The 13,442-nt window shown below is 56.4% G+C and overlaps 1 protein-coding gene across 1 annotated transcript; it reads left to right on the top strand.

Annotated features, from left to right (window-relative positions):
* The first annotated feature begins 210 nt into the window (after positions 1-210).
* On the top strand, positions 211-2,782 carry FOXD2 (forkhead box D2). The gene is given in 5 exon segments (XM_042874191.1): positions 211-986; positions 989-1,018; positions 1,020-1,064; positions 1,067-1,123; positions 1,125-2,782. Coding segments are annotated over 5 exon segments (1,335 nt in total). The 5' UTR covers positions 211-275; the 3' UTR covers positions 1,617-2,782.
* The last annotated feature ends 10,660 nt before the right edge of the window (positions 2,783-13,442 follow it).

Raw genomic sequence — 13,442 nt, forward strand, 5'->3', positions numbered from 1 at the left:
ACTGCCGCTCTCCAGCTCCCTGCCCAGCCTCCGCGCTCCCCGTCTCTCCGCCCCCGCCCCGCGCCCCCTCCGCCGCCCCTCCCTCCGCAGCCACCACCCCGCAGCCCCGCCGAGGCTCCGCCAGCAGCGAACGGGGCGCGGAGCGGCGGCTCCGGGCCGCGGAGTCCCAGCGGCGGCCGCAGCCCCTCCGACACGGCGCGGCCCCGGGCCCATCCCGGGAACCGCCGCTAGGTGGGGGGGGGGAGCCCGGCCCCGGCCGCCCCGGCCTCACAACAATGACTTTGGGCAGCAGCGGCGGAGGCGGCTGCGGGATCATGTCCGAGCGCTCCCCGGAGGAAGAACCGCTCTCCGAGGTGGAGGACGCGGATATCGACGTGGTGGGCCCGCCCCAGGACGGGGGCAAATACAGCGAGGACGAGGAGGAGGACGACGACGACGAAGAGGACGACGAGGAGGAGGGCGGCGGGCCGCTGGGGCTCGCCCTGCAGCGGAGCGGGGCCGCCAAGGCGCGCATGGGGGGGTCTCCGGAGCGGCTCTCCCCCGCCGGCGGCTCGGAGCCCGCGTGCGCCCGCGGGGCCGCGCCCGGGGAAAAGGCGCCCGCGGGTGGCGGCGGCGGCGGGGGAAAGAACCCGCTGGTGAAGCCGCCCTACTCCTACATCGCTCTCATCACTATGGCCATCCTGCAGAGCCCCAAGAAGCGGCTGACGCTGAGCGAGATCTGCGAGTTCATCAGCGGCCGCTTCCCCTACTACCGGGAGAAGTTCCCAGCGTGGCAGAACAGCATCCGCCACAACCTCTCCCTCAACGACTGCTTCGTCAAGATCCCCCGGGAGCCCGGCAACCCGGGCAAGGGCAACTACTGGACGCTGGACCCCGAGTCCGCCGACATGTTCGACAACGGCAGCTTCCTGCGCCGGAGGAAGCGCTTCAAGCGGCAGCAGCAGCTGCACCCGCCGCACCCCGAGCTGCTGCTGCGGGCCGGGGCCGCCGATCCCGCCGCATTCCTGCCCGGCTTCGCCTACGGACCCTACGGCTACAACTACGGCCTGCAGCTGCAGGGCTATCCCCCGGCCCCCCCGCACCACCACCACCACCACCACCACCCCGGCGGCGGGGGCTCCGCGGGCGCTTTCCCCTTCTCGGCGCCTCACTGCCCGTTACCGGCTCCGCCGCCTCCCTCCGCCGCCTCCGTCTTCTCGGCTGCCTCCGGGCTGCCCTCGTTCCTGGGCGGCGAGCTGAACTGCAGGAAGTCCTTCTACCACCCCCAGCTCAGCCCTACGGCCCTCCCCGCCGCCCTCCTCCAGACCCTCAAGCCGGACCCCACGCCCGCGGGCAGCGGAGGCACCACCACCACCACCAACCCCTCCCGGCCCTCTTTTTCCATAGACAACATCATCGGGGGGGCCGTGCCCCCGCCGCCCAGCACCAACCCCAGCGCCGCGCCCGCAGCGCCCTACCCCTCGGGCCAGGCGGGCCCCCCGGCGCAGCTCCTGGCCGTGCTCAGCCCCGCCTTGGCCCCATCGCAGCCCCACGGCGGCCTGGCCCACGAGCCGCTCCTGCAGCCCGCGCAGAACTTTTCCGCTAAAATCACAAACGTGGGCAGCTGTCATTTTTAAAGCGTGCTGCGGAGAGGAGAGGCGAAGGGAGAGGGGGTGAGGGGTGGAGGGGTGGAAGGGAGAGTCGCGAACCAAACTGCCCCTTCCCAGCTCTCCCCCAAATCTCCCCTTCCCTCTCCCCGCTCTCTTCTTCCTCCCCTCAATCTCCTCCCGTTGTGTTTGAAGGTAGGATTTTTTTTTTTTTTTTTTTTTTTTAATAATTTTATTTCCAGGCTCTGTGGCATTCGGATCTGTTTGTGTCTCTTTCGTAGGCGAAAAAGAAAAATAATTATCAGGAGGAGGGGGGGAAAAAAATAACCGTATTTCGCCCTGCCAGCACCAAAGCTTATTTATAATGAGGCCCTAACGTAACCAACGTTTGTGGGAGTGGGGGTGCAGAGAAGAGTCTGACGGTCCGAAATATTTTCTTTGAGAGGTTCGGGAGTCTCAAAATCACAGCAGAGAATGTGTGTGTGTGTGTGGGGGGGGGGGGGGGTCGGGCTGTGCGCGCTCCTGGTGTGCGTTCACCTCTCCCCTTCTCTCAGATAAAATGTTTCAACGGCCCCGTCCTCTTTATTTTCTTCGAAGCTTTGGGTTTGGCTTTAAAAGGCACCGCTTTAGGGTATGTGTTGAAGAAGAAGAAAAGTCGGTGAAACTCAGGACTGCGGTTTAATTATTATTATTATTATTATTGCTATATATTTTTTTTTTCAATGGGACGTTCAAATGTACGTTGAAAGCAGATCCGATCCGTCTCGAAGTTCGGAGATTCCCACCTCGTTTTTTCGCTCCCCCTTTTCCGACCCCATCCTTGCGTGGGTTTTTGGTGTATCGGTAATTATTTGTATATAGATTATTCGGGAACTGATGAGCGGACTCCTCGCTGGTTGTGCATCCATCATATCTATTTTATTGAGAGAGAATTTGTGAATCGTTTCGATGTGGAAAAAAAAAAAAAAGAAAGAAAGAAAAAGGGGCGACGGCTTTTTTTTTTTTTTTGGTCCACCCGTTGGTGTAAATTAATAAATGTTTGTGACCTGGTTTTAAAAGGAGGGGAAAAAAAAAAAAAAAAAAAAGAGAGAGAGAGAAAAAAAAAAAAAACCAAAATCCAAACAACAAAAAGGAAAATGCCGATGGTTCTTTGCGATGTCCTTTGTCACGGAGCCCCGTTCGGGCCTCGGGGGGAGCACAGCGGTCCCACCGTCGGCGCTGCGCGGTGCGCCCACAGCCGCGGGTCCGTCCACCGTCCGAAGCCGTCGCGGCTGTTGCTGCCGTCCCTCCGGGCCAACCCCCCCCCCCACTCCCCCAACCCATCCCCCCCCTCCCTCTTCGTCCCTATAGCTGCCGCGAGGTGGTCCCCGCTCCGGCGCACGGGAAAGCCGCTTCCATTCTCCTCTTTGATTTTGTTTTCTCTTTCTTGCGTTTTCTTTTCGTTTCTTCGCTCGCTTTTTTGGTACCCCGCTCCAACCGTGGAGCCTCCAACCCTTCCTCTCTACCCCCACTCTCCCCCGACCCCTCTTCCTTTTATTTTGATTAGAAAAGTTGACACACGAGAAAATAAGTTGGAAGCTTCTCTTCCCTCCCCCCCCACCCCTCCCCCCCCCCACCAAAGCACACCCGTCCCTTCGGGCCCGCAGCGTTTGAATGACCGCATGAAACTCGATCACCGCCGAAATTTTGCAACAACTCAGCGAGTAAATAAACATCTCCAAGTTTTCCCTTCTCCCCCGCCCCGTTCCCCAATTTATTGACAGGGACCAAAGGCGGCCGCTCGGTTTGTTTGGCGGTGGGGACGCGGATTTAAGCACTCGGGGCCTTTCTGCCCTCCGCGGTGCGCAGCGCGGGGCTTTGTGCGGCAGCGCCGGGGGGCGGCGGTCCTTTTTCTCTCCCCCCCCTCCGGGTTCCTCCCCTCCTCTCTTCCCCCTCTGTGTGCCACCCCGAATCTCGGCGCGGTTTGTTGATGTTGTTCCCGAACGTGCCGCCTCCCCGCAGCGAGCGGTCTCACATCTCCGCTTCACACACATTTGCTTTTGAAAAGCGATCTTCGTGTCCGGCACTTGGTTGTCTCCCTTTCATGTCCAGCTCCTACAAAAGGGGCTACAAGACTCGACATGGGAGAAAAGAGGAGGCCAATGAATCTATTTTCCAGATTGCCAAGCACATGGTTGGAAATTGAAGGGGCTTTTGTAGCATTTCCCCTTCCTCCCTCCCTCCCGGCTCCTTCTTCTTTTGCTGTGCGCAAATTGTTCAATTGCTCTGGCGGGGGTGTTCCTGACAAGCTCATTACTGGAAGGTGCCAGACCCCTCCTCTCCCTCTCCCCGAAGTCTTTGATGAAGTTAAAACGCGCTGATCGCCGCTCTCGGCGAGCTTTGTTCAGCCTTTAATAGCCGAACCCGCTTTGAGCGCACGGGAGCGAAGGGAAGAAAGCGGTGTGCGCTGGGGTTGCTCTGTGTCTGGAAGGGAGGGATGGAGGAGATCTTTTAATATAAAGTAACGATTTAAATATATGTATATATATGTATTGTTTTCTTCTTGTTGCTTTGCTAAGCGAGTGCGGAAGATGAGCAGAGAGGGAGAGGATAGGAACCGGAGTCCGTGCGCACGGAACGCCGCGTCTCGCCCTGCAGCCCCCGCTGGGGGTTCTCCAGGCCGGTGGTCCCTTGCGCTGCGGGGACCGAGGAGGTGGGGGAGTTGAATCTCTGCGGGGAAGCGCTGTTTCCCCGGAGGGACCCCTTCCCCCGGTGCTGGGGCTGGGAAGCGTTCCCCGTCCCTCTCCTTGTTTTGTGGGTTTTGTGGGCGTCTCTAACTTCAGACGGCGTTTGCTTTTCATCCCCTTAAACCCCCCCCTCTCCCCCCCCCGCCCTCAAAGCACCATGTCTTTTCTCCCCGTCAAACCCCCACCGCCAGCAAACATCCGTGCTGAGCGAGGGATCGCCGGGACGGACCCGAACAGCCCCCCCCCCCAGAGCCGCCCGGAGCGGAGGCGGAGGGGAAGGGCTCTGAGCCGCTCCTGGGGGGCCCGGAGTCCCCGGGCCGGGCGGAACGATGTCTCGGCGAGGCGGGACGGATAATGGCTCCTAATGACGGGGCTGGCTGGCTCCACAGCCGCGATCTTCACGGGACATTATTTTTAAGCGTTCAGCGAGGCTCATTTTTCACGCCTCGCTGCCTAAAGGAGGCTTTTATTTATTTATTGGGGGAGGCGTGGAGGACACCGGCAATAACCGAGCACTGAAAGGAAAATAATTAGCTGTTGCACTCGCTGCTCGGGGGTCCCCGGCCAAAAAAAGAGACCCGGCATTTCCCTCCCCTCTCCTTCGTAGGATGAAGGCGAATCCTTCCACTTCTCGCTGCCGCTCTCCGGGCTGTTTTGCGGGACCCGCAGCGGCTCCGCAGTCACCGCAGGGCCCGATCCTTCGCTGCTGCTTTGGGATTCTCCCTTCTCTCCGCGTTGCTCGGCTCGGTGCGCGATCCCGAGCTGGGCCGGGGTGGGGGAGATGCGGCTTCCACCGCCATACATCCGTGCGCGGATTTGATCTGATTGTTTTGTTTTCACACGTGCCCTCCTTTGTATATGCCAAACGAAGGGCTTGCAGCGAGCCCGCGATGCTCCGTGCGTTCGTTCCGCTGTAGTTTTCCTTGTGTGCGCGACGGAGCGGGCAGGGTGGATTTGGCGATGTGTATTTCGAGGCAGCACAGCACGATCCGGCCCGGACCACCCCCGGGACACGCTCTCATTTCTCTCTCCCATACCCAAATCCTCCGAGCAGAACAAGACCCGCAGCGGCTGTGCCCCCCTCGGGCAAATCCCACTGCGGGCTGCGGGCCTTTCTGCAGCCCATAGCTTCCGCTTTGGGGAATTGGGAAAGGGCTTTATTCCTTTCCATTTGTTCCTTTCTCCGGTAGATTTTTCTTTTTTTTTTTTTTTTCTTTTTTTTTCTTTTTTCTTTTTTTTTTTTTGGTTTTCGCTTTCTATTTCTTCGCAGCCCCGAACGAAAATGCAGCTACCTGGCTTGCAGAAACTGCCGTTAAGCACCACGAGCGTCTCAGCCACCGGCTGACTGCTTTCCCCGCGGCCCTTTCCCTGGGACTGCGGAGAAATTCCCTTTTTCACGGTGCATTTAAGATTTAACGATAACGTCCAGTACCCCCCGAATCCCAGAGTCCGCTCTGAAATCACTTTTCTGCCTCCTAACTTTGCGAAATAACTGCCCACCAGCACCTCCTTTCCTTTCCCATCTCCCTTTCGTTTCTATCCTTCCCCGGGTCAGAAAGTGTGGAAACAAGATTTTCAAAGATTGCGAGGATGGCGGGAGGAGCTCCCGCAGCCGCATTAGCCGCAGGAAAACTGCTCTGGAAATCAAGTTCGTGTCTTTGAAATACTCCCGGAGATGCCCGGGGCTCCGCGCTCGCTCTTCTCTGTCTGCCCGGCTCGAGGGAAGCGACCGGGGCCGGGATGCGGCGGGAGAACCTGGAATGAGCAGCCCGAGCAACCCGCGCTGCTTCGCTTCCCTTTTCTCTTTCTCGTCCTCTCAATAGTTCTCTCTCTCTCTCTCTTTTTTTTTTTTTTTTTTTCCCCTTTCCCCCCCCCTTTCTTTCTTCCTTTCTTTCTCTGTTTCTCTCTTTCTCTCTCTCTTTCTTTCCCTCTTTCTCTCTCTCCTTTCCTCCTTTTCTTCCTTCTCTCCTCTTTCTCTTTTTCTCACTTTCTCTCTCTTTCTTTTCTCTCTCTCTTTCTCCTTCTCTTTCCTTCTTTCTTCCTCTCTTTCTTTTGATTTTTATCTCCTCTCCTCTCCTCTCCTCTCCTCTCCTCTCCTCTCCTCTCCTCTCCTCTCCTCTCCTCTCCTCTCCTCTCCTCTCCTCTCCTCTCCTTCTACCTTTCCCCTTTCTTTCTCACTTTCATTCTCTCCTTTTATTTCCGTTCTTTCACTTTATTGCTTCATTTATTTCTTTTCTTTCTCTCCTAATTTACCTTCCACCTCTCCCCCTCCTTTTTTAAAAAATTCATCCCTCTTTTCCTCTTTCCCTTCTTTTTCTTTCTCTTTTCCTTTCTTCCCTCTTTATTTTTTCTTCCCCTTCTATCTCTTTCTTCCCTCCACTTCATGTCTCCAACGTGTTCCCATCATTGCCCCCTCCGTCGGAGCCGCGGGAATCGCGCTCAGGAGGAGGGGAGGGCTGTCCCCATTAGTCCGGGACCCCCGAGCTCTGCAGTTCCTTTCCCTTAATGCAACGGAGAGGCGAATTGCCCCGAACTCAGCGCCCTGTCCCGGGCCGCCGGCCCCCCCCGGGGCTCATATGCCCCCCGTTTGCCATCAGCCGAATGCAGTGGAAAAAGCCCGGGCAAGCCGCTGTGCCTTTCCGCGGGCTCCTTGTCCCCTGCCCGGGGCTCCCTACACCCAGGGAACCGCCCGAGGGGGTCCGCGCCGAGCAGCATCACAGCTCAGAGCCCTCCCCATCGGAGTTCATTTTATTATTAAATAACGGACGCCCGTCTCCCGAGCCCATGACAGCAACAGGTGACGTTGCGAGCCGGGACGGTCACAAATTACATCCGGCGGGGGCTGATCGCTCACTTCCAACCCTCGTTCAGGTGTAAATGTGAGCGGGCCCCTCGGCTGGATGCTCCCCCAGGGGCAGAACCAGGGATGCACCTGTAGCGAGTTAACCCGGCTTGACTCGGTTCGGTTCGGGTCACTCAACCAGGAAAGCGCTCCCTGTGCCCTGGGCTACCTCTGGCTAAAACGCAGCGGTATGGACGCGGAGTGAACGATAACCGTTCGTCCCCTCCGTGTGCCGCAGCGGCTCTCGCTAAGCCGGGGGGGTCGGACGGGGGCCCGAATTGTGTCATGAATTACTGCGTCCGATCCTACGGTGAAGCTCCGGATCGGCGCATCGCGCTCGTTGTAAATGACGCATTCGCTGCTTTTCTCCATCCCCCTCCCCCGGCTCGTTTCTGGAAACTGGGGGTCGGGCTCCGAGGTGGAGGGGGCAGAGAAACGCTTTTTGGGGCCGTCGTTGTCCGTTCCGATTAGATTTCGATGTCCCTGCTTTAAGTCTCCTTTTAAGTGAAACGACATTCCTCATTCGTTAGTGCCGGGAATTTGAAACGCGTTAAACCAACAGCGGCGATTCCTTTAATTCCCGCAAAATTCCCAGAAATTCCACTTTTTTTTTTCTTTTTCCTCTTATTCTCTTCGGAAATCCCATTGAGCCTTAGCGATCCCCGCACTCCCCGTCTAAGACTCAGCAGCGGGAACCTTCTGCCGGGCTCAACACCGCGTTTATCCCCACTGCGCTCCCATCAAAATCCGTGGGAATTTGATTTTTTTTTTTCCCACTAGACGACATCACCTGCGGGTAGATGAGCCCCCCCCCCCCTCCCCCTCCCACCCCCATAGCGGCTGTACTCGGCTTTTCGCCCCCCTCCCAGGGAATCGCTGTGAAGGGAACCGGAGGGAGAGACCTCGCTGTTTCGATCTCATGTCAGAGCCGGCGGTGGCTCAGCTGGGTCTCAGCATCCTCCGCTGCCCCCTCGTCCTCTTGGTTGAAGGAGGGGCGATGCGATCCCCGTTGCGTTCTGCCCCAGTGGGAGCGCATTTCGTCCCCTCTCTGAACCCCGAGCGGAGGGAACGGGACGGGGGCAAAGCCTCGGGGGTAGGAAATGCGGTATAACTTCCGTGCTCGGGGTACCCGTTGGGAACACTCAAGCCGGGCGAGATACGGGCGCGGGGGGATTCTTCTTTAAATTTAAACCAAGTCGGAGGAGAAGAGAAAACTTCGCCGCGTGGGAATGAGGAACCAAATGAGGCTGTCTCTCTGCCCGGACCACCCGCGGTGGGGGGATGTGGGGACGTGGGGACACTGGGGACATGGGGACATTGGGACACTGGGAAAAGGGGACGGGCACAACTAAGTGCTGTTCGGCCGGTGCGGGGTGTGCCAGCAGTACCCTCCTGGAGATGTGACTCCCAAACAACCCTTCTCACAGCTGAACCCCCCGAGATTTTCCTCTGCTTATTTTTAAATGCTCTTTCTTCTCTCTTTTTCTTTTCTTCTTCTTTTTCTCTTTTCCTTTCTTCTTCTTATTTTTTTTTTCCTTTCCCCTTCATTTCATTTCATTTCATTTCATTTCATTTCATTTCATTTCATTTCATTTCATTTCATTTCATTTCATTTCATTTCATTTCATTTGTTGTATTGGCTCAATTGCTTCTTTTGCATAACCCGAGGCAGCTACCACCTCACGCCGATCCCGGCACTGAAATCCGCGTCCCCTCTGTGACTTACATCTCAAATCCCAGTCCCATGACCTTTCTCTCTCTCTCTCCCCCCCCCCCCCCCTTAAGTGCCCCCACCCTCGGTCATGTGGGACACGAGTAAATTTATCCACCCTGGTGGAAAGGCCTCTCTCCCTCTACACTCTCTCCGAAGAAGCTTGACACGTTTCACAAGGAGGATAATTTCCTTTCTCACCTTTCTCTTTCTCCCTTTCTCTTTAATTCGGTTTTATTTTCATTTCCCCACCACCACCACACAGAGCTCACAGATCTTCTCAAGCATACTCCTGCTCACTCTATCTCTTTCCATAAGCCTATGCCAAGAGGATCACTTCATAGGGACGGTTCTGATGGCTCTTGAGCTCGGGAAGTGGCCGAAGGGGACATTTCTGCCCTCCTGGAGGCTGCGGCGAGCTCAGCCCCGCCTGCGTCCCTACTGCTGTGTCCCTATTGCTGTGCCCTGCGCCCAGAGCCGGAGATAGAATAATCATCTCCCTTGGCGACAGTGAAAGTGCACCCCAGGTGTCTCCCCCTCCCCACCCAATTGCCTTCTGTAGATGTCGCCGAGATGGGAAAGCCGAGGCTCTCTCGGCGGCCTTAGGACTGGAGGCTCCGCGGTGAGGGGCCCAGGACCAGCCCAGCAGCAGGGTGCAGCTTCAGGGAGCCGGGATTCAAGCTGTTGCCTCCCCCAGATCCCGCACCCCCGAGCTCTCAGCAGTCACAAATAGCCCGTGCACGGCTCCGGGTTGCTTTGCGCCGAAATCCCCTCCAGGTATTGGTTGTTTTTTTTTTTTTTTTCTTCGGGAGTCGGATGGGAACGAGTCGCTCTCCAGCCCTGCAGGGAGACGCAGGGAGAAGGAAATATTGAGGCAGCGTGCGGAGTGCGGCGCTGAAAACTCGGCTCCTGACTAAAGGCGCTGCTGCCAGGGCAGAAAGTTCCCCTTCAGGCAAAATACTCACACTGGGGCACCAGCCAGAGCCGGCCCCTATCAGAGCTGCTGCTCCCACAGTTTTCCTTCTGCTTTCCCGCAGTATTTTATTGTCGCTCAGTTTTACGCGTCCGGGACACAGCAGATGGGAAATATTCCCTGGGAGAGAAAGGTGCTTTGCGGTAATCGCGGCACTTTTGACAAACATCTCTTCTCACCCTGGTTTCGAGAGAGGGGAAGGGGGGGAGGGGGGGACAGAAAGCCGCTCAGCAGCCGAAGGTGCTCATGCACACATCGGAAATGGACATTTCCCCACGAACGAACCCGGAGAACGGAGACTCGCAGCGCGGGGTCGGCCCGACGGAGGGGCTTCCACCGCAGGTGCCGCGGCGGGGGGGAAGGGGGGGTTCATTCCGGCACAGCTGTACCGTTTCCCTGCTTATAGAAAAAAAAAAAAAAAAAAAAAAAAAGAAAGCGGAGGACCGTTTTCTTTACTTTCTCCTTGCTGGTCCAACGGGGGACTGTTTTATTTTCCCTTCGGCCGCCGTCGTCGAGAAGATGGAAAGAACCCCGAAGGCCCCTCTCGGCTATGCGTGCAAACGGGGGGTCCGCTTCGCGCTGCTCTTTTCGGGGCCGGAGCTGTGAGGCTGTGGCAGCTCCGGGGTTTTGGAGCGGGGGTGGTGGATAAAATTCCCCCCCGGGGGCGCCGATTCCCCTCCGTTCGGTGCCCGCTGGAGGGGGAAGGAGAGGTTGGGGGGTGGGGGCTGCGGCTGCCGCCTCTCTTTTAATGTCATTATAGTTGCCGTGGTAACCCATCGGATCACTCCTCCTGGAGTGAACCTTGTGACAATGGTTGGTTTGAGAGAAATCGGTAAATGTGCAACCGAGGGACACAGCTACATTACCGCGAACAACAGCGAGAGTTTAACATGTGACCCTTCCAATTATCCTGATGATACCTCGCTGCAGCTGCCTCCGTCGCGCTGCGAGGATGCGGCCGCTCGGGGCTATGGGGACGGGGAGGAGAAGGGGTGATGGGGGAGTGGGGGTTGGGGTACGCCGAGGTGGGGGACACAGAGCTGCACGGACGGAGCTGCAGCTCCGAAAGAGATAGACATCTCTCAGCACGGTGATCTGGCTTTTTCCAAAAAATGAGGAAAAATAATGAAGAAAAAAAAAAAAAAAAGAAAAAAAAAAGACGAAGAAAAAGAAAGCAAAATATTTTTCTGGGGCAATATGGAGGGAGGTGGGCACGCAGAGGGGATGTGGAAGTGAGGAGCTGCCTGGAGCTGGGCATGGAGAGCCAGAGTGGAAAACACAGTATTAACAGCACAGCTGTGGTGTGGATGTGGGGAGGAAGCAACCAAATCCTGCCCCCACCCCAGTGGAAAAAAAAAAAAAGAAAAAAGAGAAAAGTTAGAAGTCTTAAAACGTGGTTCGGAGAATCACAAGTAATCAGAGCTGCGGGGGTCAGCAGTGCAAACTTTTTAAGACTAATGTTTATTTAGAAAAGTGAGTGGTGTCTGCGTTGCTTTCCTGGTGCCCCGGCACAAAAGTCCTAATGGCTTTTGCAGGCTCTCCGTATGAAACTCCTGTGCATGGCGTGGGGAGCACTGCAGCACTGACCCCAAAATCCCACTCCCCCCTCACCTGCTCTGCAAGGGGGTGTTGGCACTGGGGCTTGAAAACACTCCCAGGGCTTTCCATGAGTCAGTGTTGCCCTCTGTCCCCCAGTTTTGCCCTGTTTTCACATCTGTTTGATGCAACCCTGGGAAGGAGTAATCTGGGAACAGGGGCAGCAGTTCCACTCCTTCCCCAGATCCATAGGGCTGAGGAGGAGTCTCAGCTCGTGTCCCCCCAAGGAATGACTGTGATGTGCCGTGTTCCACTCACTCTCTGCCACCCTTGAGCCACACTCTGGGGCACACAGCCATGCTGTCACTCCCTGGTCTGGGATCTCCTTGCTCCAAAAGTCAGTCCTGGGATACCCAAGAGGATTTCCAGGTGGGATTTGCCTCCCCTTGCACAGACTTGGCTCCTCCTCTCAGGATGTTCCTCTTCTTCCTGGGACTGAAGGAATAAAACCAGCAGCCCCTTACCACCTTGCATGCATTTTGGGGCACCTCCTTGATTTAAACAGAAGGTGGATGCAGAGGGAACCTGGTCTGGGATCCCAGTGCAAACTAGCAGCACCAGCCCCAGTGCTTCACACACACCCTAGGCTGGATTCTGCCTTTCACTGGGTAAGGACACAGCCAGGCAGGTGGGGCTGTGGCACAGGGAGGATGTCAGTATTTATAAACTGCTGAAATGTGCTGACACTCAAGGGAAGATCCTCTCTTCTCCCTCAAGGGCTTTTGTTTGAAGGGTTTGGCTCTGCCTTCTGAGCTATTGAGAAGACCTTCTGGCTCCCATTATCTCTTGCAGCCCCATGTCACCCTCCTTGCACTGAAACACCTGCACTGCATCCCTGCAACTCAAAGATCGGGGCTGAAACCTTTTACATGCATCTGACAGTGGAGGACAGGGAGGGAGGAAGCTGTTTCCCAGGGGCAGATGGGTGGGACTGATGGTATGGTGCCAGTATGGGTGTCAGTCGGTGGCCTCAAGGCTGGGGCAGCCTGGTTCTCCAGGCAGGTTTGATCCTCCTCCATGAAATAGGCAGGGAAGAGCTCCTCTGTTAATACACATGTTTTAAATAAGCAGTATTTTTGCTTCTCCTTGCCAGTGAGGTGGGCTTGGCACCCCTCTTTGTTTTCCCAGTTGTCTTGCTGGGATGTTCTGCTGCCCAAGTAAGGAGAAAAAGATCCCTTGCATGATCTGGAGGTGTGCTTTGCTGGTTCTGACCTGTAAATATTAATAAAGAAATGACACCAAGGAGGCAAAAAAATCTTCTCCTACTTTTGAACTCCTCCAGATCCCTTCATTGTCCGGGCATTGTTGCACTTGGCCTGGCTTTCCACCCTCTGCTCCCAGCCTGGCTGGCAGCTGCAGCCATCCCCAGATTTCATAGCTATGGCCTACTGAGGGAAAATATCTGCAGAAGTTTTCAGATTATTGGGGAAATACGTATTTCCAAATTCCACTGACATCCTTTCCAAGGCAGCCCCACATGTCAGTATGGGGGCAGGAGGGGTGGTGTTGGCTCTGCTCCTCCTTGAGCTTTGGGTACCCTGGAAGTCCATGAAGCTGGGCTCCCATGGTCACTAGCAGGTCACAGCAATGAGTGTGCATGGAGTTTATGTTCCTACACCAAGCTCATTCTGTTGGCATACATGGGGGTGACTGAGCTGTGAGATGCACACAGGGCTAGACCAAGTGCTTACCTGGGGCATCGCCATCATCCCACCCAGGAACTGCAAGATTTCCTATATGCCACAGCTTCTGTTCACCAGTGCTCACATCCCAACCCAGCACCCCAAGCTGTGGTGCTCAGCACCCAGGGGCACCCTTTCACACCATGCATCCAACCAACACTGCCAACGGGACTGCCAACAGATGGATGGCTCCATTGTTTGCTCCAGCTGTGAAGCGCGTGTGCAAGCAGGTGTGTGTGTGTCTTTGCATGTGTGGAGCTCACTCTTGGCAGCACAGTGGAAGAGCAAAATGTAAAACGCTCCCTTTATGGCTCACGAGGACAAAT

The sequence above is a fragment of the Lagopus leucura genome, unplaced genomic scaffold (assembly GCF_019238085.1).
Source record: "Lagopus leucura isolate 7727_CA_CO unplaced genomic scaffold, USGS_WTPT01 Super-Scaffold_100009, whole genome shotgun sequence".
NCBI lineage: Eukaryota > Metazoa > Chordata > Aves > Galliformes > Phasianidae > Lagopus > Lagopus leucura.